The sequence below is a fragment of the Panthera pardus genome, unplaced genomic scaffold (genome assembly GCF_024362965.1).
Source record: "Panthera pardus isolate Hobbes unplaced genomic scaffold, ASM2436296v1 HiC_scaffold_18, whole genome shotgun sequence".
Classification (NCBI taxonomy): Eukaryota; Metazoa; Chordata; class Mammalia; order Carnivora; family Felidae; genus Panthera; species Panthera pardus.
This window is the reverse complement of record NW_026526743.1, coordinates 6,275,593-6,298,139: the sequence shown is the minus strand read 5'-3', so window position 1 is coordinate 6,298,139 and position 22,547 is coordinate 6,275,593. Positions and strand designations below refer to the sequence as shown.

The 22,547-nt window shown below is 52.8% G+C and overlaps 2 protein-coding genes across 6 annotated transcripts; both read left to right on the top strand.

Annotated features, from left to right (window-relative positions):
* The first annotated feature begins 3,588 nt into the window (after positions 1-3,588).
* Positions 3,589-19,562, top strand: ZNF580 (zinc finger protein 580). Of its 4 annotated transcripts, none has more exons than XM_019437801.1 (2): positions 3,589-3,693; positions 18,617-19,562. In XM_019437801.1, the coding sequence occupies exon 2, from the start codon at positions 18,629-18,631 to the stop codon at positions 19,145-19,147; it is 519 nt and encodes a 172-aa protein (XP_019293346.1). In that variant the 5' UTR covers positions 3,589-3,693; positions 18,617-18,628; the 3' UTR covers positions 19,148-19,562. The 4 variants fall into 4 exon arrangements, with proteins under 4 accessions (XP_019293346.1, XP_053761708.1, XP_019293345.1 ...); XM_053905733.1 differs by lacking the exon at positions 3,589-3,693 and adding an exon at positions 17,303-17,611; XM_019437800.2 differs by lacking the exon at positions 3,589-3,693 and adding an exon at positions 17,718-17,841.
* Positions 3,601-22,207, top strand: ZNF581 (zinc finger protein 581). 2 transcript variants are annotated; one of them, XM_019437797.2, is made up of 2 exons: positions 3,601-3,693; positions 20,685-22,207. In XM_019437797.2, exon 2 carries the CDS (start codon positions 20,704-20,706, stop codon positions 21,298-21,300), a length of 597 nt encoding a protein of 198 aa, XP_019293342.2. In that variant the 5' UTR covers positions 3,601-3,693; positions 20,685-20,703; the 3' UTR covers positions 21,301-22,207. The 2 variants fall into 2 exon arrangements, with proteins under 2 accessions (XP_019293342.2, XP_019293341.2); XM_019437796.2 differs by lacking the exon at positions 3,601-3,693 and adding an exon at positions 19,641-19,888.
* Positions 22,208-22,547: the final 340 nt, after the last annotated feature.

Here is a 22,547-nt window from a genome sequence, read left to right as displayed (position 1 = left end):
AGTAGCTAAATTAATGGAGATAGAAGAATTTATGTATCAGAGCTTGAGAGAATTAAATGTTGGAGAGGAGACAGTAGTTCAGTGAGATGAACATAAACTTTCAAGTTGGACAAACCTGGGTTCATATCCATGCATCCATTTGCTATGCAACTTTGGGCAAATGATGTCCCTTCTCAGGGTCCAGTTGTCATCTACAAAGTGGGCAGCATATTGCTACTTAGCAGGACTGTATTGAGAACACCATAGGTGGAGAATGCTATGGGTCTAGCGTAATTCCTGGAATGAACTGGTGCTCAATACACGTGGGTTCCTTGCCTTTTCCCCTATGTGCCTCTGAATCCATCAGAGCCTGGCACTACATCAACAGTCTATTGCATGGTCTGATGCTAGAAGTCTATAAAATGGAAGAAAGAGTCCTGAACTTGGAAATAGAAGATGTGGGGTCTAGCCTCGCTTCTTCCTATCCCTACTGTGAGCACATCACTTCTCCTTGCTTCTTATTAAAAATTTAAATTTTTGTTAACAATTTATTTATCTTTGAGAGAGACAGAGACAGAGTCTGAGCGGGGGAGGGGCAGAGAGAGAGACACACACAGAATCTGAAGCAGGTTCCAGTCTCTGAGCTGTCAGCACAGAGTTCAACATGGGGCTCGAACCCATGAACTGTGAGATCATGACCCGAGCCAAAGTCAGATGCTTAACTGACTGAGCCACTCATCCCTCCCCCCCACTTTTTTTTTTTTAATTTTTAAAAAAATCTCCTTGCTTTTTAAGTGAATTGGCTGTTAGGGTTACCATATGACCCAGCAATTCCACTCCTAGGGATGTACCCAAGAGAAATGACAATATTTGTCTACATAAAAACTTGTAAGTACATGCTTTACAGAACCATTATTCATAATAGCCAAAAGTGGAAACAACTCAAATGTCTATCAATTCATGAATGGGTGTGTGTGTGTGTGTGTGTGTGTGTGTGTGTGTGTATATATATATATATATATATATATATATATCCACATATATATATAACACAATAGAATATTAATTTTTATCCCATAAAAAGGAATGAAGTACTGATACATGCTACAACATTAATGAACCTTGAAAACATTATGCTTAGTGAGAGAAACCGGACACAAAACCCTGCATATTCTATTGTTCCGTTCATACAAACTATCCAGAACAGGAAAATTTACAGAGACAGAAACAAGATGTGTGTTTCCTTAGGGCCAGGTGATTGCTGGAGTAGAGTTGAGGGAATATAAGATCAATAGCTAGGGGGCACAGGGTTTATTCTGAGGTGATGAAAATGCTCCAAAATTGTGTTGATGGCTGCACTTATCTGTAAATATACCAAAAACCGTCGAATCATCAATTAAATGGGTAAATTGTATGGTATGTGAGTTATGGCCCAATGGAGCTGTTAAAAAAAAGAATTAGCTGACCATGATATTTTAGGATCAAACTGTAGATGATATTTAAAACTTATAAGCCTGTATGGTAGGTATATGGATGTGCAATTCTTCCAACTTTTCTATATGGTTGTAAATTTCCACAAGAAAATGTGTGGTTGGGGGAACCTGTAGATGATTTTCATTTATGTGTTAGTTAATTAATCTCTACATCCAATGTGGGGCTTGAACTCATGACCCCGAGATCAAGAGTTGCATGCCTGGGGCACCTGGGTGGCTCAGTCAGTTAAGCGTCTGAATTTAGCAGAGGTCATGAGGTTCACAAATTCAAGCCCCACACTGGGCTCACTGTTGTCAGCACAGAGCCCGCTTGGAATCCTCTGTTCCCCTCTCTCTCTGCTCCTCTCCCCCTTTCTTTCTCTTTCTCTCTCTCTCTAAAATAAGTAAACATAAAAAAAAGAAAACATAAAAAAAAAGAGGTGCATGTTTTTCCCAGTGAGCCACCAATGCACCCTGTAGATGATTTGTAAACTCTGACTTTTGAAAACGTCACATCAATTCATCAGACTGTAAGCTTTCTGAAGGTAGAGACCATGGCTGTATCATTTCCCACTGCATTTCCAGCACCCACACTAGTGTCTGGGATGTTACAGGTATTCAAAAAACATTTATTAACGAGTCATTACATAAGTATGTGAATGAATAAGTCTCTGGTGATTCTGGCTATCCGAAGTCTAAATCTAATTGTAATCACCCAAGAATAGATCATCCTTGCACCTTCCTATTGGGTCTCCAGATTAAAATAATAATGACAATAATAGCTAGTATTTATTGAGAGCTCACCGAGTGTGAGAGCAGGGGCAGATCCAGGTTTTGTGGGGTGTGAGACTTACAAACTGAGGATACAAAAATTTAAATATGAAATAAGGTATGCATGTGAATATTTCTTTAGCATGAGAAAATAAGTTTCAACCAATTACAAACTTAAAAGGTGACAATGACCACAGACAACCCCCCAATTTAAAAGTGGATATGGGGCGTTGGTCTCTTCTGTCTCTTCTCTCTGCCCCTCACCTGCTTGTGATCTCTCTAAATAAATAAATAAACAACAAAAAAGGAGAGATCAGATTATCTTTCTGTTCTGTTGATAGAAAATATTACAAAACTGTTGTTGTCATATAAAGAGCCAGTCAAAGAATATAGGGGGAAAGGATTATAGAGCTGAGTCAGACAGTAAATTCATAAAAATATTGTATCCATTTTTAAAAATGGTTATTTATTTTGAGAGGGGGGAGAGGCAGAGAGAAAGGGAGAGAGAGAATCCCAAGCAGGCTCCGTGTTGTCAGCACAGAGCCCAAGGTGGGGCTCGATCCCACCAATCAGGAGATAATGACCTGAGCCCAAGTCAAGAGTCAGGAGCTTAACTGACTGCCACCCAGGCACCCCTATGATCTCTCCTTTGATGTGGTTGATCAAAATTTTATTATTGGTAACTTAAGAAACCTTCATTGCAGACTCATCACTATTTTAGCTGTGTTGACAAATTTGGGAAAATCATAAGCAAGTTTCTTTCAAGTCTCAGCTTCATTAGCTTTGCGGTAAATCCACTTGGCGGATTTTTACCCACTTTTAAAGGAAAGAGAAAAAGAAATCAGCTCTGCCATGTGTGAAGGAGAATCCTGGTAGAAGAGTCTGGGAACCAGACAGGACCCTGACCGTGAGGGCCCTGCACTGCCTCTTTTAGGAGCCCTCCTGTCACTTTCTACCTCAGCTATTTCAAGGGAGAAAACCCACAGAGATTCCGGAAACTCAGGGGCAAGGGCTTGAGATCCACTTGAGTCCTGGCTGACCACGTCTGAGCGACTTCCTTCCCCATTCTTGGCCGCATTTTCCCTGGTCTGTGTCACGAGGTGGGCATTTTCCCGATTTCCCTGCGTGTCTCCAGCGCCGTCAGAACAAAAATGAAACAAGAGGTGGGAAGCTCATCTGGAAACAGGGATCTTTCTTGGGATACCCAGTTCCTCAGGGCTGGGCAAGCGGAAAGCGGATCCTTCCTCTGTGCTTCGTGTTTCCAGCCGGAGCGTTTTCGCAAAGGGCCTGAACGGCGCGCAGGCTTCCCAGGTTCTCTCCCTGGAAGTCACGGTCCTTCCTTCCCCGGGCCCTTCTTGCAGGCGCTCTCCCAGTGGCCGCCGCTTCCCGCCGGGCGGACCAGAGAGGATGCCCCAGCTCGTCTTCAACGGGCGCTAGAAGCCGACGGCCGGGATTGAGTTATTTAGAGAAAGTGGGTACGGGGAGCGTTGCGGGGAGGGCGAACCATAGAGAGAGTGGCGACGGGTAGAGAGCAGCCAGGGTGGGAGGGAAACGAGAGGAAGCGTGTGTGCAGAAGGGCTGGAGGAACACCGTAGAGAGGCAGGCGGAGGCTGGAAGGGCCACGGTGGTGGAGGGAGGGCGATCGGCCTCCGAAGGCCGGAACCGAAGCTATAACCACGGACACCCTTGGCTTAAGGGATTGGGGGGGGGGGGGGGGGGGGAGCGGAGGGGGGAAGGTCACTACCAGTGTGCGCTTGAGCAGTGAACTCCCTCTCTCAGCCTCAGTTCCCTGTCCTGTAAAGCGGGAATGGTAACGCGTTACCTCGCAGGGTAATCAAGTAGAACCAGGTATGAAAGCGCCAAGTAATGCCTTTGTACGGACATGGTGGGACACGCAGGGGCTAATGCCCTTATTGTTCTCGCGTGACGAGTTCCTCTCTGCAGCTCTGAAGTTCTTGAGGACATTAACATCAGCCTGGGTGGCTCAGTCCGACTCTTGGTTTTGGCTCAGGTCATGACCTCGTGGTTCATGAGATTGGCTCTGCACTGACAGCGCGGAGCCTGCCTGGGATTCATCCATATTCTCTCTCTCAATAAGTGAACTTAAGAAAAGAGTCTCTAAAATCAGCCAATGGAATCTGAAAAATGAGAATTTAGGGCTCCTCGTGTAATCGCTCTTGAAATCTCTCTATGTCTACCACCCTTTCTCTAGCTTGGACCTCATGCTTTCTCATGTTTGGATTTCAGCATCGGCCCCCCTCTGGCCTCTCAGCTTCCACTAGCCCACCAACACAGTCTGGCAGAGCTTTCTGAAACTCAGATCTGACCTCATTCAGCTCAAGCCCCTTGCATGGCTCTCTTGAGTCAAGACAAAAATCCCAGCTCCTTGGCTTGACATTTAAAGCCCTTCTATGAAGTGTAGTGCCCACCAAGCCTTCTAGCCCCACCTGTTACTACTTTGTGCCCTGGTCAAACACAGCATTTCTTACCCCCCCCCCCCCCCCAATTGAAATCTCACACTTTCATTCCTCAAGGTGTTAGGTCTCCATCTGTGACTGCCACTCAGGGTAACCCTTCTGGTGGAGCCTGGCGGGTTTTTTTCCCTCACAACTTACCTCCTCTGGAAAGCATCCTCTGACTCCTGCCTACCTCCAGCTCCCAGGCCAAGTGATAGCACCACCTTCATCCCAGCTTCTTTCTTGCTGACCTCAGGACACTAGTTTCAGAGAAATCCTAAAGCCCTCACAATGCTAGTGCCTCGCTCAAAACCCTCCTGTGATGGTTGCAGCACATCGTCTAAGTTCCTCAAGCTAGTAACTGTTCATGTCTCCAGCCAGTATTGTCCCTGGCTGAGTACATTATGCTTAGTCACTCTGGAAGATGGGTAGTTCTCTAGGTTTACTCAGCCTTGGCTGAATAATATCCCTTGGAAAGGATATACTTACATAGGATTGAACTACTTCTCAGATGTTGATGGACATTTGTTTATATTACCCACATTTTGGCTATTATGAAGAATGTTGCTCTGAACATTTATGCCTAAGTTTTTGTGTGAACGTGTTTTCAGGTTTTTTTGTTTGTTTTTAAGGATTTTTTTATACTCTCCCTCAAAATCAATAAATATTTAAAAAAGATTTCATTTTTAAGTAATCTCTCCACACTCAGAGTCGGGCTCGAACGCAACAACCCCGAGATCAAGAGTTGTATGCTCTACCGACAGAGCCAGCCAGGTGCCCCCCTGTGTTTTCAGTTTTGTTGAGGATTTATCTGCAAATGGAATTGCTGGGTCATATGGTAACTTTCATCTTTAACTTTTGGAGGAAACACACCACTTCTTATTCCCACGAGCAGCGTCTGAGGGTTCCAGTTTCCCTACATCCGCATCAAGCTCTAGTGTCTTTGGGTTTACTAAACACTTTTCCTTCAAGTCCTGCAGCACCTCCCACTTGGACTTGAACTATGCAAGTCCAAGTGCTCTGGAAGCACCCACTGTCATCTGTCCTGCTTCTTTTTCATTCTTGCCCTTTGGAGCACATCTGCTTCCCAGATTCTTGGTAAGTGCATTCGGTTGGGGAACACTTAGATGGGGCAGTATCTGGCCATATTCAGAGACCATCAGAGACTCAGGACCTAGCATGTAAGTGCCTGCTTTACTGTTTCCATAGACTGAATGTTTGTGTCTCCCTGTCCGCATTTAACTTATTGAGACCTAATCCCCAATGTGATGGTGTTAGGAGAGGGGGCCTTTGGAAATTGACTGGGTCATGAGGGTGGAGGCTTCATGAATGGGTTTAGTGATCTTATAAAAGAGACTCCAGAGAGCTTCCCCACCCCTTCCACGTGTGAAGTTGCTGTCTGTGAATCTGGAGGGAGCCCCTCAGCGGACACTGAATCTGCTGGCATCTTGGTCACAGTTCTTGACCTCCAGGACTGTGAGTACATTTCTCCCACCAGGTATCTGGTGTTCTGTGATGGCAGCCTGATGGACTAGGAATGTTGTGTCACACGAACAAATTGTTCAGCTTTTCCAGACCTTGGTTTCTTCAACCCTCTGGGCCTCCTTCCTGGCCATCGAGAGAGATCCCTCAACTTAAAATGGGCCAAATATTTCAAAAGACATTTCGGAGAAGAAGCTATGAAAGTGACCAGTAAACACAGGCAGAAGTGCTCAGCATCATTTGGCATCAGGAAAGTATGAAATGTGACACTCTTCCCATCCCTTAGGCTGAGGTTAAAAGGACTTTCGGTATCAAGTGTTGGGGAGGGTGTGAGGCAGCTGGAACCCACGTACGCTGCTGACAGGAATGTAAGTTGCTGCAGCCACTTAGAAGACTATTAATACCTACTGATGCTAAGCGTACATTTACTCCAGGTCCCAACACTTCTGATCCCAGATACACACCAGAAGAAACAAGTCCTTGTATCCACCAAACGACACGTACAGGAGTGGGTGTATTCTTAGGAGCTTTATTCATGATAGGCCAAAACAAATGTCCATTGACAGTTAAAGAGAAAAAAAAAGAGGGACACCTGGGTGGCTCAGTCGGTTGGGCATCCTTCCGACTTCAGCTCAGGTCATGATCTCATGGTTTGTGAGTTCTAGCCCCGCATCGGGCTCCGTGCTGACAGCTCAGAGTCCGGAGCCTGCTTCGGATTCTGTGTCTCCCTGTCTCTCTGCCCCTCCCCATTCACACTCTGTCTCCCTCTCAAAAAAAAAAAAAAAAAAAAAAAAAAAAAAAAAAAAAAAAAAAAAAAAAAAATATATATATATATATATATATATATATATAAAGAAAAAAAAAAGAAATTGTGGGATAGCCATACAGCAGAACTTACACAACATTGGTGGGGGGCGGGGGGGACTATTGAAAACAACAGTGTGGCTGAGATATTGATGAGTGAAAGAATCAGTCACAAAAAGGTACAATACAATTATATTTACATGAGGTTTAAATTATAGAGAGAGGGGTGCCTGGGTGGCTCAGTTGGTTAAGCAGCTGACTTCAGCTCAGGTCATGATCTCGCGGTCTGTGAGTTTGAGCCCCGCATAGGGCTCTGTGCTGACAGCCTAGGGCCTGGAGCCTGCTTTGGATTCTGTGTCTCCCTCTGTCTCTGCTCCTCCCCTGCTTGTGCTCCTGCTTGTGCTCTATCTCTCTCTGTCTCTCAAAAATAAATAAATGTTAAAAAAAAAAATTAAGTTATAGAGAAAACATGTGCAAGCAGGGGAGAGGCAGGAGAGGGAGAGAGAATCTTAAGCAGGTCCCACAATCATTATGGAGCCTGACTCAGGGCTTGATCTCACGACCCTGGGATCATGACCTGAGCCAAAATCAAGAGTCAGATGCTCAACCAACCAAGCTACCCACGTGCCCCTGTTTACATGAGGTTTAAAAACAGGCCAACGCAGTCTTTTGGAATTGAAATCAGAAAAAGTGGAGGCGCCTGGGTGGCTCATTTGGTTGGGCGACCAACTTTGACTCAGGTCATGATCTCATGGGTTGTGAGTTTGAGCCTTGCATTGGGCTCTGTGGGGACAGCTCAGAGACAGAGTCTGCTTTGGATTCTGTGTGTCCCTGTCTTTCTGCCCTCCCCTTCTCTCTCTCTCTCTCTTTCTCAAAAATACACATTTACAAAAGAAAAGAAACAAAAAGTGGTTACCCTCCCTGGGGATTAATGGCTGATAGGAAGCATTTTGGGGAGCTCTCTCTGGGTTGCTGGTTATACTGCTACGAATACATGTAAAAATCCACTGATCTGTAACCTTAAGGCTTGTGTACTTTGTGTAATTTACGTCTTATATGTATTAAAACAACAACAAAAAATGGTGGCCTCTACATGACAAAGGGGGAAACGGAGTCACCAAATGGCCAATGCTGTCACACAATGCTTCTCAGATTCACCCGGAGAGACTTGGAGTCTGATTGTTTGGAGACTCAATTGGGATCCTATCATTGCTAAACTGTTTGATTAAAATCTGAAGTTTGCCACAGAATCATGATGGAATGCTTAATCCTTCAAAACACTTAGCATTGAGTCTAGGTCCCGCCTTCTGGTTTTTCCTTGCCAACACCCACAGCTGGCATGTATTTGGCCAGGATCCACCTCTCTGCGTCACACTCAGGGAACTCTTTCCCGGAGGAAGCTCCCATTTACAATCTGAACTTTCTAGTTTCACCCCTTGTACCTCTCAGGGGCCATGGAACAATTTCCCTAGAATGAACATAATGGGATGAGAAATTGTATGGACTCCCAACTTTGAGTTGCCATCCCAGCTCTGGCGTCCACTTGCTGTGTGACCAACGTTTCACTTAACCTCTCTGGGCTTCAGTGTTCTCTGCAAAACGGTAGGGCTGAGTTTGAGACACTAAAGGACCTTTGAAATTCCAGTCTCCCCTACATAAGATCCATTAGTGATGCTTTCAGTGTCCTGATTGTCATCCGTAACTGCTTCCACGTGCTTAGGTCGCTTGGGGGGGGGGGGGGGGGCGGGGGCGGTGACAGGTTCAATGTTTTGGTCTTTGTCGCCCCCACGAGGCCCACGAGAGCGCCTTGCTGCAGCAGGTGCCCAATAAAAATAAGATTTGTCGCCTCTAAAGGGAACGAAGGGACGGACTACTTCGATCTGGTTTGCTCACTTTTATCCCCAGAAGCTGACATGAGGAGACACTTGACAAATATTTGGTGAGCGATTGATCGAACAAAAGGCGTTTGGAACCTTTCCTTGGAGGGCGTGTGTTTCCGCCCAGACGGTTTTCATGTGAACACCGCTCCCCTCCTTTCCGGTCTGAGTCGATAGTTCCATGCTCCTAAAAGACAGCTGGGCCGCCTCCCGAGTACCTGGGAGCACCCCTCTCCCTTCCCCGGAGCAGGGGCCCCGAAGCATAAGGACACCGGTAGGAATCGGTTGATAGATGCAGGAGGCCCGTGTGAGTCCTGGCAGCGCGGAGAAGTGGTACAGTTAGCCTAGCGTTTGGCGCACAGAGGGCCACGGAAACCACCCCCCCCCCCCCCCAGCCCCTTGTCAAGATGGGGGGTTTAAGGACTAGAGGATGGAGGATGACATGGGTAAGCCAAGACTGGGGGGGTGCAGAGAAGGTCTTTGGTCACCACAACCCTTAGCTTAATTCTCTGTGCCTTCACTTAATGCAGTTTTTCCTCCTTTAGCTTCTCCTCTGGATTCAGTGATGCCCATGGCTTTGTTTTCATCGCGGAGGCTTATGTCCTCAACCAGTACCCGTCCCCTGAGTTTGCACCCCACCCCCTCCTCCTCCTCCTCCTCCACACCCTTCTCCCCTCTCTCCAGGCTTTCAGGCTCGTTTCCTGCTCTGAGTCAAGGCCAGTACCTGTTCAGTGACCAGAAGGACATACCATACACCTACATATACACAGTGGGAGTGGAGAAGCCTGGTGACAGCCTGGAAGTAAGGGAGCTGACTCCCACCTGGTTTTCAGCTATCCTAAGTGCCTGCAGGTTTTCAAGAATGCTCTCTGTCTCCAGGCTCATGGCCTCTTCCTCTTGGGTGTCTGGAACTTCATCTGTGAGGCTCCTGGCAAGGTCTTCAAGTAATCAGGCTTCCTATAAGTGTTCCTTCTGCCGCTGGTGGTTCAGGATTACTAGGGAGCAGGCGAAGCACATCCTGGTGCATTAGGGGAAGCTGAGTCTCTATTATCGACAGGGACAGAAAACTGATGCCTTTGTCTTCAAATTTTTAATTAAATCCTAGTCAGTGAACATACAGTGCAATCTTGGTTTCAGGAGTAGAATTTAGTGATTCATCACTTACATACAACACCCAGTGCTCATCCCAACAAGTGCCCTCCTTAATGCCCATCACCCATCTAACCCCCCCCCTCCCCAACCCTCAGTTTGTTCCCTATTGTTAAGAGTCTCTTGTGGTTTGTTTCCCTTTCTCTTCTCCCCACCCCTCTCATATGCTCATCTGTATTTTCTTAAATTCCACATATGAGTGAAGTCATATGGTATTTGTCTTTCTCTGAGTTATTTCACTTGGCATAATACACTCTAGCTCCAGTCATGTCATTGCAAATGGCAAGATTTCAGTCTTTTTTTTTTTTGTTTTATGTTTATTTATTTTGAGAGAGAGAAAGAGAGAGCACGAGCCGGAGAGGGACAGAGAGAGGTAGAGAGAATCCCAAGCGAGCTCTGGGCTGATAGTACAGAGCCCAAGTGGGGCTTGATCTCATGAACCATGAGATCATAACTTGAGCTGAAATCAAGAGCCGGATGCTTAGCCAGTTGAGCCATCGAGGTGCCCCTAACTTTTTTTTTTTTTTTTGATGGCTGAGTAATATTCTGTTGTGTGTATATATGTATGTATGTATGTATATACATACATACATATATACACATACATATATACACACCAAATCTTTTCTCGTCCTCCACCAGTGGGTATACGGACTCTCCCCATAGCTTGGGTATTGTTGATAATGCTGCTATAAATATTGGGGTGCATGTGCCCCTTCACATCTGTATTTTTGTGTTCTTTGGGTAAATACCTAGTAGCGCAGTTGCCAGGTCATAGGGTAGCTCTATTTTTAATTTTTTGAGGAACATCCATACTGTTTTCCAGAGTAGCTGCACCAATTTGCATTCCCACCAATAGTGTTAGAGGGTTCCCTCTCTCCGCATCCTTGCCAACACCTGTTGTTTCCTGAGTTGTTAATTTTAGTCATTCTGACAGGTGTGAGGTGGTATCTCAGTGTGGTTTTGATTTGTATTTCCTTGATGATGCGTGATGTTGAGCATCTTTCATGTGTCTGTTAGCCATCTGGATGTCTTCTTTGGAAAAGTGCCTATTCATGTCTTCTGCCCATTTCTTCACTGGATTATCTGTTTTTTGGGTGTTGAGTTTGATACATTCTTTATAGATTTTGGATACTAACCTTTTACCAAATATGTCATTTGCAAATATCTTTCTCCCATTCCATAGGCTGCCTTTTAGTTTTGATGATTGTTTCTTAAAACTGATGTCTTCAGTGAGCAGTGTGCCGGGAATCTTTCCCCAGCTCTTCCACATCCAGCTTGAGAGATGTCAGTTGCAGAGCTTGGCTCTGGCATCTCTACTAGAAAAGGCAGCATCCTTTTCTGGGTTGTTCTATCCCAAACTGAATGATCTCCAACCTTGAGGTGTGCTGGCCGTCTATAGGTAGTGAAAGCAGGAGAAATAATGAAAAAAATGCTTTCACCTCATAAGGTGATGAATGATCTTCTTTTTCCCATAGGCCTCACCCAAGAGGGAGGGACCCTGGGTTTTAACTCTGTACCGGGTGCGATTTATGACAGGGGAGTTCACTCTCTGGCTTCAATAATCCCTCTGTAAATCACCAATGAATTCTCTACTCCCTGTCCTCAACCAGATGGTAATGTTTTGCCAAATCTGTTAGGACATCTATTTTATTGTCTTGGTCTTTGTTTCTTCCTCTCAGTTTTGAAACTGGGAAAGTCCTGGGACCCATCCCAAACCAGAGCAAGTGGGTCACCTATTCTGTCCTCACTTGTGCCCCCACACCCAAGGAGTCATTTACTTATTGATTTCCATGAGGTACTCTCCACATGTCTTGTGGGTGTAGGAAGCAGCTCAGGATGCAAAGGGAGATGGGCCAAGTCCCCCCAGGGTTCTGGTGTGCTTGCAAACCTGTAAGAATGCACTCCACGCCACCAGCACATGTCTCACGCTCGGTATTCTGGCCTTAAGTGTGTGGCCCCTGTGTAAAGACCTTCAAGCGCTCCAGCAACCTCTGCCAGCACTGACTCACCCAGCTGGGGTGGGACTGCAGGCCCCCTCTGCCCACCCCTGACCTTCCCAGGAGGTGGCCCAGCAGATCCGGGACTATTCCTTAGGGAAGGGCTTCCCTGCTGGCTGTGCGGGTGGAGGCCCAGAGTTCAGGTGTGCTCTAGATCTGGGGGTCGTTTGCCTCCAGCGCTCCAGACCTATGGAGGAGCTGGCATTACCGTAACTGGCCCTGAGAAGCGTGTGACCCAGGGCCAGTGACGACCTCTCTCCGGCCTTGGTTTTACCAGCTGCACAGGGGGAATACTATTTTCTTACCGTGTGAGGTGTTAAGTGTCAAGGCCTGGGTTTCCTCAGCCGCCGCGGGGCATGAATAATTCCGGCCCTCGGTCTTTGCTGTGCGGCAACAGAGACACTAACACCCCTTTTCTCAGGCCGTTTCCCACTGCGCCGCCGGAACCGTTGTTTGGGGAGATCATTTCCGGTCGGGGCGGATTTCCGGGGCGCCATCCGGCCACATGGCGGCGGGAGCGGGCCCGGCGCTGCCGGCGCGTCCCTCCCCGCGCGGCGGGCAGTTTTGGGGGGGCCCCCGGAGCTCGTCCCACCGTGCGGGGCGCCGGGCGGTGCCGAGGAACCTGTGGGGCACCGGGTGGCGCGCGGCCGGGCTCGGGGCGCCGGGCCCGGGGCCGCGGGCCGCACAGGCTCAGAGGCGGTGAGTTGCGAAGGGAGAACTCTCCGAACTCCGTCCGTCCTGCCCCAGGTTCGGCGCCCTGAGGTCGGCCTGCCCCGGCTCTCCTCGGGGTGGCCCCCGCCGCTCAGCGGGTTCTCTCCTCTTCCTGCGCCCCCGGCGGCCTCGGACCCTCTCGGACCGCCGGGGTGCGCCCTACGCGAGCACAGGGAGGAGCCCCCCAAGCCAGAGCCCAGGCCCCGCCAGCGTGATCCGGCTCTTCCAGAGCTGCGCGCACCCGAGGAGCCACGGCGCGTCAGAGCCTTCGTCGCGCACCCGCTCGGGCGGCGTCGCGCTCGCTCGCCCGGCTCTGTCGGCTCTGTCGGCGAGTGTGAAGGATGCCCGGCAGCCGGCCCCGTACGTCCGGGACGACTAGGCCGGAAGGAACTTCCGGGACGGTGGAGAGGCCACGGAGGCTCCATAGCACCTCTTGTTTTTGGTACAGATGGTAGAGGCTTGCTGTGTGACCTGAGCCTCAGTTTCCAAATTCCTGAAATACGGAATGGCTTGTGGCCCCCAGCCAGCTCTGGTCAGGGGTGACAGGCGGGAGCCTCTTGTTGGATCCCGGACTCCGCCACAACCCCCCTTTGTCGCCTGGGATCGATCACTGTCCCGGTCAGGAACTCAGTTTCCCAATCTGTAAATGGGATGGAAGTCTCATAGGCGAGCTACAAGTGTGAGGTACCGTTCAAAGGCAGCACGTACTGCTCCATTCCTTATTTGTGGCAACTCATGGGGCCTGCTGAGACAGGCTCAAATCAGTGTGAATTTTGAGTCTTCTTAAGTTGCTGGGGTCGGGCTGGAACCCAAATGGTGTAGGGACATTTCCTTTGTGGGTGTGAGTTCTTGGCCAGAGAGCTTTCTTAGGCACACCTCCCTCTGCTTGGGAGGTTGGAAGCGTCCTGGAACTCATCGTTGCAGCCCACACTGTCGACTACACCAGGGTAGGATGGCTGGGCCAAGGCTCGGAGCAGTGGGTCGGGGCAGGAGATGTGGCATTGTTAGGATCCTGCCCAATGGAGCGGTGAGGGTTTGGGCGACTTAACGGTCTTGGGGCGTGGGACAGAGTGGCCCCAATGGCAGTGAGCCTTGGAAATTGAGAAGCCTTGTGAGGGAGGGTGTGGGGACCTGGGATGGGGTGCCGAGAGGAGGGCAGGAAGCCTGGTGAGTGGATTGCTAAGACCCAAATTGGCCCAGAGGCACAGGCTCGGCAGTCACTTTATTCCTAAAGGGGAGAAGGGCTTGTCGCGAGGGAATGCAAGATAATGTGGAATGGATGGTAGACGTTGAGAAGAGATTGGTCCAGGAACAGCTCCTGCAGGAGGCAGGGCTCAGACTGTAGGCTGGGGAGGGAAGTGGGGATGCTGGACACCGGGTGTGAGTGCCGGCTCTGTCACTTGGGCTGGAGACCTGATGTAAGCCTCTTGCCCTTCCTGAGGCTCAGTGGAGGGTCTGCCTGACCGGATTACTAAGAGGATTTAGCAAGGCCGCATATGTGCTGTGTGAATGGAAGTTTGGGGACACGAGGAATCGGTTGCAGATGAAGTGGGAGAGATTGCTGAGCGCCAGGGATTTACTTGCTAGCAGAAGGGGGGTGAAAATGCCAGACAGTCAGCACCAGCAGAGACACAACGTTCCAAAGTGTGAAGCGTGGACCAAGAATGGTTCGGTGTGGCTGACTGGTCAGGGTGGCTGGGGCACACGGGGAGAGGCCTGGAATGCCGGGTGGAGCCAGGGAAGGTCCCGAGCAGACGAGGTATAAGAAGTCTCCTGGAGCTGACAAGCAGGGCGTATAGGAGCTCAGGACGCACAGGATTCTGGAAGACCGAGGAGGAGGCTGCCAGCAGAGGAAAGGGGAAGAGTTCTAGGTCAAGAAAACACATGAGCCTTTGCACCGGGAGCCACAAAAGTTCGGGGTCTGGTCGGAGGGCTGCGAGGTGCTGTGTGCGGTTGGAGCTCTGGAGGGTGAGGTGAGGCGGCTGGGCCACTTCATGAAGGGCCTCAAATGCCAGCGTGAGGGATGTGGTCACACAAGTTTGACCTCAAACACAGCAAAGCTTCCATGAAGAAATATCTGAGCAGAGACCAGAAAGGGTCCATCCTCGTGGGGGGCTAAAAACAACACTCCAGAGAGAAAGAACAGCAAACAAAGGTCCTGGACATGGGAGAGGCTGGGGGCTGCACTGTGCTTGATGGGTTTCCGGGTTTTCTGAGTGCAGTGAGGGGGCTTTAAATCAGGGGATGACATGATTCTGTAGGTTTAAAGAATATATATTGTTGCACTATTGCCATAAAAAGAGGGTGCTGGAGGAGGCAGAGGGTGGGTGGGGGGCTTTCACTGTAAGCGGGGGGCAAACTGGTTTGCAGTGCTGTAGTGGTGGTGGTGGTGGGGAGGTGTGAACTCCTTGCAGACAATGGTCATGAGCTCTGACTGGTGGAGTCAGGCAGAAGCAGGAACTGTCCTGAGGACAGTATGAACCCAGGCCAATCACATGATCTTGCCCAGCTTCAGTTACCCCATGTATGAAAGGCATCTTCACAACCCCTACCTCGTAGGTCTGCTCTGAGGATGCAGTACACTTAGCAAAGGCCAGCGCCGCAGTCCTGGCTCAGTAAATGTTGGTCATTGTCATTTCCAGGGATGGGCGTGGGGTGGGGTGGTGCGGTTCTCATGGACGCAGGTACTATATGGGTCTAAAACTCAGAAAGGCGATCTGGGCAGGAGACTCATTGGGTGGTTGTCTGTGTAGACCAGAATCAGTGTTGCCCTGGGGGACATTTGGCATGTCTGCCCTCACAAGAGGGGGGTGGGAATGAGGGAGGGGGCTACTGGTTTCTGGAGGGCAGAGGCCAGGCATGTTGGCCTGCAATGCAGAAGACAGCCCCTGACACCAAAGGATGATCCAGCCCCCAAATATCAGTAGTGTTGAGAAACTCTGGTGTAGATAGACAGTGTTGTTGCCCTTTGAACCAGGCATGCCCTCAGTTCAGGGTCTCCACTGTCCCTACTGCCTGGCTCCTTGTGAAATCACAAGGGGAAGAATCTCCAGGACAGCGCTGTCCCGTAGAAACAGAATGTGAGCCACATTAAAAATCGTGAAAAGAAACAGGTGAGATCAATTTTAATAACATACCTTACTTAAACCAGTATGTCCAAAGTATTCTCATGTCCAAATGTAATCAATATAAAAGTCATTTGTGCAAGAGTTGATAATCTTTTCTTTTGGAACTAGGTCTTCAGAATTTGTTGGGTGCCTTGCATTTATTTACAGCACACCTCAATTCAGCCCGGACACTTGTCAAGCCTCCAAAAGCTATGTGTCGCAGGTGGCTGCTGTTTTGGACAGCACAGTTCTAGAGGGTCTTTAATTTTAGCCTAATATCACAAATGTTGGGGCATTTGGGGGTTTCTGGAAGGTTTTCTGAAGAATACTTTCTCAGTTCCAGCTTATTGCCACACCTAGACATTTTTTTTTTTTTCCAAGTGTGCCTGGAATTATGAATTTGTGTGTACATTTTCTGGCTTCTTAAATGTTGCCCCCAGTAAAACACTGAAAAGTAGCATGTGGTCCAAACCGAATACTACTGTGAGTCCTTTCTGGCCCTCTGGTCTCCAGTTTCCAACTGGTTGAGGGTGGCTCAGGGGCTGCCCCATACTAGGCAGCCACTAGCCACGTGTGGTTATTTAGATGTAAATTAAGAGAAATACCATTTAAAATTCAGGTCTTCAGCCACAATGGCCACACCAAGGGCACAGTAGCTCCACTCGTCTAGTGTCTGTCCCATTGGGCAGCGTGAAGGTCAGGAATTTCTTTTTTGATAGCTCTGCCGCTTCCCACCTCCCTCAGGTCCTGGGGCTGGGCACAGCAATAACACCCCTTTCTCCACTGTGCCCTACCCCGCCCTGCTGCTGCTGTCCCCTGTCTCCCGCACCGCTTCCCTGCTCTTTGACAATTCCCTGCATGACTGTAGGACGAGCTGTGGGTGCCCCACATGCGGCTATCGTGCCACCACATGAATCTCCAGATGCGGCCTGTCCTGCCTGGCCCCTCTCCGTGGCGACGCGCACATGCACCGGGGCCCTGCAGCCCGGCCTCGGTTTCCCCCTTGGCACCACGCTTTGTTAAGGCGCCATCAATCCTCAACTTCCCTTCAACTTGACGTGAAGAGCCACCTTTCTCCAACTCCACATTCAGCAACTTCTGGCCTTCTGGCTCTCGGTTTCCCCATCTGCCCAGTGGGGAATGCCCCAGCTCCTCATCTCTGTCACTGGTGACATCTGGTCTTCTGTGGGCCTCGGTTTCCCCCATTTGCTGGGTGGGAGAGTAGTGGCTTGTGCCACATTCTGATGGCTGGCCTCTGGGCCTCGGTCTCCCCGTTTACCCGATGGACAGAAACCCCCTCCTTCCACTCCCTGCATCACCGGGCCGGGGGCGCAGGCGGGACGGCCCAGTGGCAACAGGACAGAACTGGGCGCGCCCCTTCCTTCAGGGACATCGGGCAAAGACAGACCGCCTAGACGGTTTATGAGTTGATCTCTGTCGCAGCAGCCGGACAGTTCCTGTCGGGTGCGGAGGGGAGCCGGGGCAGGGGCGGGGCTGTCTCCGTGGAGCCCGCGCCCTCCGCCCGCAGCCGCGGGGCTCACGACAAGCGGGCCGTGGGAGCCGCCGGCTCACGGCCAGCGGAACCTTCGTTGCGGCGTGCGCGTTTCCGGAGGGTGCCCTTTTCCAGCGACGCCGCCGCCCCTCGCGCCCCCGCGCCCGCGCCCCCCGCGCCCGCGTCCCCGGCGCCGCCGGCCCGGAGCTCCCGGAAGTCTCGGTCCCGCCGCCGCCGGCACTCGCGAGGGGAAGCCCGGGCCGCCCGGGACCTCGGCCCGCTCCTCCGGTCCCGAGAGGCCGCCGCATCGGGTACGGGGGCCGGGACGGAGGGAGGAGCCTGGCTCCGGGACGGCGCGAGGCTGGGGGAGGGGCAGGCGCGCCGGGGGTGGGGTGGAGTGGGGGTGGGGCGCGGCCGGGAAGGAGCCCGGGGCGGGGGGACCGGAGGGAGAGAGGGGCCCCGAGGGTGCGGCGACGAGGGGGACGGAGGGCCTGAGCGCTGGGGCTACAGAGGAGCGGGCTGCAGGGATGGAGTAACAGAGGTGCCAGATGCTCACGGAGAGGAGGGGGAAGGGGGCTCGGGGGCCCAGGTCAGAGCAGCGGGGAGTAGGAGGAGGCCCTGAAGGGTAAAGACAGAACAAACAAGGATGGGGCGTGGGGGTGGGGGGTTAGATGGTAGCAGGGTTCAGGGTGTGGGGCGCACAGGAGGCAGGCGGTCGAGGCGTCCTAGGGATGTGTACACGAACTGCAGACAATGGGTTAGGCAGGGGTGAGGGCGTTGAGACTTGGGGGTGGGGGGGATTAAGTGCAGGACCGTAGAGAAGCCCAGAGTGGAAGGCGGGGAACTGTGTTAGTGGCGTTCTGGACCCGCACCAAGAAAGGGAGCGAAGCGAGGCCACGGGCGTGTCCAGAGGTGGGCAGGCCTTCCAGGGACCCTGGTGCCCCCACCTGGGCCTGGGAAGAGGAGAGAGGACCCGTTAGAAATAAAAGAGGCCACGGAGGTGTGAAGACAGGAGGCCGACTTGGAGACCGGCAGGCTGTGGGGGAGTTGCGGGGAAGGCAAGGGGCGGGATGGAGGCCTCTGGTGCGGCTCGGGGGCTGAGAGGAAGCTGCAGGAGGAGAGAGGCAGGGATGTGCCCGGCCCAGTTGGAGGTGTCCTGGAAGCGGCTTGATGGAACACGCGGTCTGGCCTAGAGTCGGTTTCTGTTTTGCAGGAGAGGTAGGTCAGTGGTGCAGAGGGCATGACAAGCAGTAATAATGGGGACACTTCCTCCAGGAAGCGGCGATTTTAATTTCTCTCCCCTCCACTGCTCCCAGCTGACACCCCAGATGCTGCTGCTGCCGCCTCGGCCGCCCCACCCTCGGTCCTCCTCCCCAGAGGCCATGGACCCACCGCCCCCCAAGGCTCCCCCTTTCCCCAAGACGGAAGGCCCTTCCTCCACTCCATCCTCGGCGGCAGGGCCCCGACCCCCGCGGCTCGGCCGCCACCTGCTCATCGACGCCAACGGGGTCCCCTACACTTACACGGTGCAGCTGGAGGAGGAGCCCCGGGGCCCGCCCCAGCGCGAGGCGGCGCCGGGAGAACCCGGCCCGCGCAAGGGCTACAGCTGCCCGGAGTGCGCTCGTGTCTTTGCCAGCCCTCTGCGGCTGCAGAGCCACCGCGTGTCGCACTCGGACCTCAAGCCCTTCACGTGTGGCGCCTGCGGCAAGGCCTTCAAGCGCTCCAGCCACCTGTCGCGGCACCGCGCCACGCACCGCGCGCGCGCAGGCCCGCCGCACACCTGCCCGCTGTGCCCGCGCCGCTTCCAGGACGCCGCCGAGCTGGCGCAGCACGTGCGCCTGCACTGAGGCCCCGACCCGGGCCCCCGGGCCTCGCGAGCCACACAGCGTCGCTCCCACACACGCTCCCTGCCTCTCTGAGGTTACTGCCTTACCCTGGGCCTCAGTTTCTCCATCTGTCCAAGGGGAGAAAAACCGTTCCTTCCTTACCTTCCTGTCTAGCTGTGTGATGTAGACCAAGTCGTTGCCCCTCCCTGGGCCTGGGAGCCAGCCTCTGAGCTGGGTTCCGGCCCAGCTGTGCTGTGTGAGCCTCTGCAAGTGACGCGACCTCTCTGAGGCTTGGGCTTCCGCTCCTCCGAGGCGGTGAACGGTTGTCTGCGCGGAAGATTTGACAAAAGAGCACGGCGCGGTCTGGCTCGTTTCTGTATATCCCCCTTCCCACCCACAACCCTCACCCCTTACTCAATAAACATTCCACACTCCACTTTAGGGCTTTTATTTGTGTGTGTGTGTGTGGAGGGGCGGCGGATGGGCGGCAGGGTGAGAGGGGGCGGCCCGGACCGTTAGCACCCGGGAACCTTCCTCTCGGCGTGTGTTTCTGGCCGGATCCGTTTCCCGAAGGCCCCAGGCGCCCCGCCCCCACCTTCCTCCCCTGGACCCTCTTCTCTGGGCCCCGGTCCTCTCTCCTGTTACCGGTGCTACCAGCTCCCGGGGGACACCCAGAGGCTCCCGCCCCGCCATCACTTGCGACCACGGGGGTAGCCCGGGGCCGTTCCGGAGTCGCCCGGACCCGAGAAGCTGCTGCACCGGGTACGGGGGCCGGGAGGCGGGAGGGAGCAGGGAGCGGGCCGCGGAGAGGGGCGGGGCCAGGAGCGGGGACCTGTGCGCCGAACGGGGCGGGGCCGCCGCGGGAGCTCGGGAGGGCTTGGCCGCGAGCTCGCCGAGAAAGGCTCGGAGGCCGGGCCGCGGGCCGGGGGTGGAGCCCTAGAGAGCGCTAGGATCTAGAGAGAACCTGGGCGGGGGGGGTGGGGGGGGGCAGGCAGTGGATGGGCGTGGACTGGAGAGAATCTGCCGGTAGCCGAGCTAGGAAGGGAGGGGGGCTCAGGGGTGTCCAGGGAGGTTGTTGGACGGTGGGTCAGGACCTGGGGGCCTTAGAGCTTAGGCGAATACAGAATGGGTAGAAAACACTCCTGGGCGGAGTGATAGGATGGGCTAACACCCAGACCTGGGTCAGGAGCGTAGAGAAGGAGAGACCTGCAGGTCTACGGGGTGGGGGGTGGGGGGGGAGTAGAGAAGCCCTGCGGGTGGCCGGAGTAGAGGGGCACCTAGTGACCGGAGGAGGGTACGACTAGGGAAGTTAGAGCGAGAACCTGCTTGTGCCTGTGTTTACAGTGGGTGATGGAACAGGACAGAAGAGCCTTTCCTACGACGGAGACGGTAGAAGGTTCACAGAAGGTCGTAGAGTCCAGGGCAGAAGGACTGGAGAAGTGACGGAGGCTGGGGGGTGCAGAAGTTCTGGGCAGGGCACACAGAAGGTGAAGGAACGGAGCTGGTGCCCCTGAGCTTCCCTCGTCTGTGTTATCTCATCCTCTCTCCCGTCCCCCAGGCCTCAGCCACCCCTCCGGATGCTGGTGTTGCCTTCGCCCCCCTGCCCGCAGCCCCTGGCGCTTCCCTCCGCAGAGGCCATGGAGGCCCCTCCTTCTCGGACAGGCAGGTCCCCAGAGCCCGGACCTTCCTCCTCCACAGGACCTCCCCAGCCTTCCTCCCCTTCGAGGCCCAACCACTACCTGCTTATTGACACCCAGGGCATCCCGTACACCGTGCTGGTGGACCAGGAGTCTGAGAGAGAGCCCGGGGCAGATGGGGCTTCAGCTCAGAAAAAGTGCTACAGCTGCCCCGTGTGCTCCCGGGTCTTCGAGTACATGTCATACCTGCAGCGACACAGCATCACCCACTCGGAGGTGAAGCCCTTCGAGTGTGACACCTGTGGGAAGGCATTCAAGCGGGCCAGCCACCTGGCTCGGCACCACTCCATTCACCGGGCTGGTGGCGGGCGACCCCATGGCTGCCCGCTCTGCCCTCGACGCTTCCGTGAGGCTGGTGAGCTGGCCCAGCACAGCCGGGTCCACTCGGGGGAGCGCCCGTTTCAGTGCCCACACTGCCCGCGCCGATTTATGGAGCAGAACACCCTGCAGAAGCACACTCGGTGGAAGCACCCATGAGCCGGGCTGCCGGGTACCCCAGGTGCCATGGGGTTCTGGGGGGAGCCCGGACTCTTGTGGCCCTCAGACACGTGGCCAGTGCGGAAGGCTGGGTTGCAGCCCTGGACACAGACACAGACACACTTCCTGCAAAGGCCAAGCCCTGCCTGAAGGAGGAGCCCCTGAGTAGCCTTTGGATACTTTGGAGATAAAGGTGGAAAGGAGACCTTACCTTCCTAGGGTGGAGCCCTCCGGCCTCAGGCTGAGCCTGACCAGGTGCCCAGGAGACAGTGCTACGTGTGAAAATCCTCCAGCCTGAAAATCGTGGTTGGGAGCCATCAAGCATCTGCATCAGCTTCCTGATGCCCCCTTGTTGATGCTGGGGGAAGGGGCCCCAGACCTGCCTCGCAACCCCCAGCCAGGACTTGAGACTGGACACCCAATAAACACCTTTCCCATTTTGAGCACTTGAGATTTGTTTTTGGGCACAGCGGTTTGGCCTGCCTGCTGCCCAGCAGGGAGACTCAGCAAGTGCCTGGCCCACCTCTTCTTGGGCAGAAGAACAAATCGGCCATGTCTACTCTCCGGAGAGGGAAAGAGCTTCCCACTGCCTGACCTCAAATAACACTAACAGCGCCCCGGATCTTGAGCGTCGCCTGTGGCCAGGTGCTGGGCTGAGCATTTCACCTGGGTCATCCCAAGTGCATCCGCACAGTGCTTGGCTTGGCTGGCTGGGGATGGGAAGGTTGGCCTTCTGCACTGGGATCAGTCCTAGCTTGACCCCTCACAATGGGTGTCATCTAGGTAGAGTGTTGTTAAACCTTTTTTTCCTTAAAGCTAGGATCTCCTGTAAGAAACACATTTTATATGGCAACCCAGTAAACATACACAAAATAATATGTGCAACAAAAGTTCAGCAGTACTTAAATCTCTGCCACATGCAATTAACTTTTTTCCTTTTTGCTAATTCCATTCTACTATATTGAATTCCCTGCCCATGAACCTGTAGTTTGCAAAATACCTATCTAGGGCAGGTAACTCCCACTGGACGTTTTGACCTAGGCTACAGTTTATCTATGATGTGAAGCAGGTAGGAGAGGAGTGTGGCCACAGCTTTCTAAATGGTGCAGACCTTTAAATTCTCCTTCTGCAAGGTTACAGCTCTGGTCTCATAGAGCTGGCCAAAATTCCAGTAGCAAAAAAAAAAAAAAAGAAAAAGAAAATGAAAAGTCCAGTAGCAACTGGTGACTGGGAGGAGAGGCTGGGAG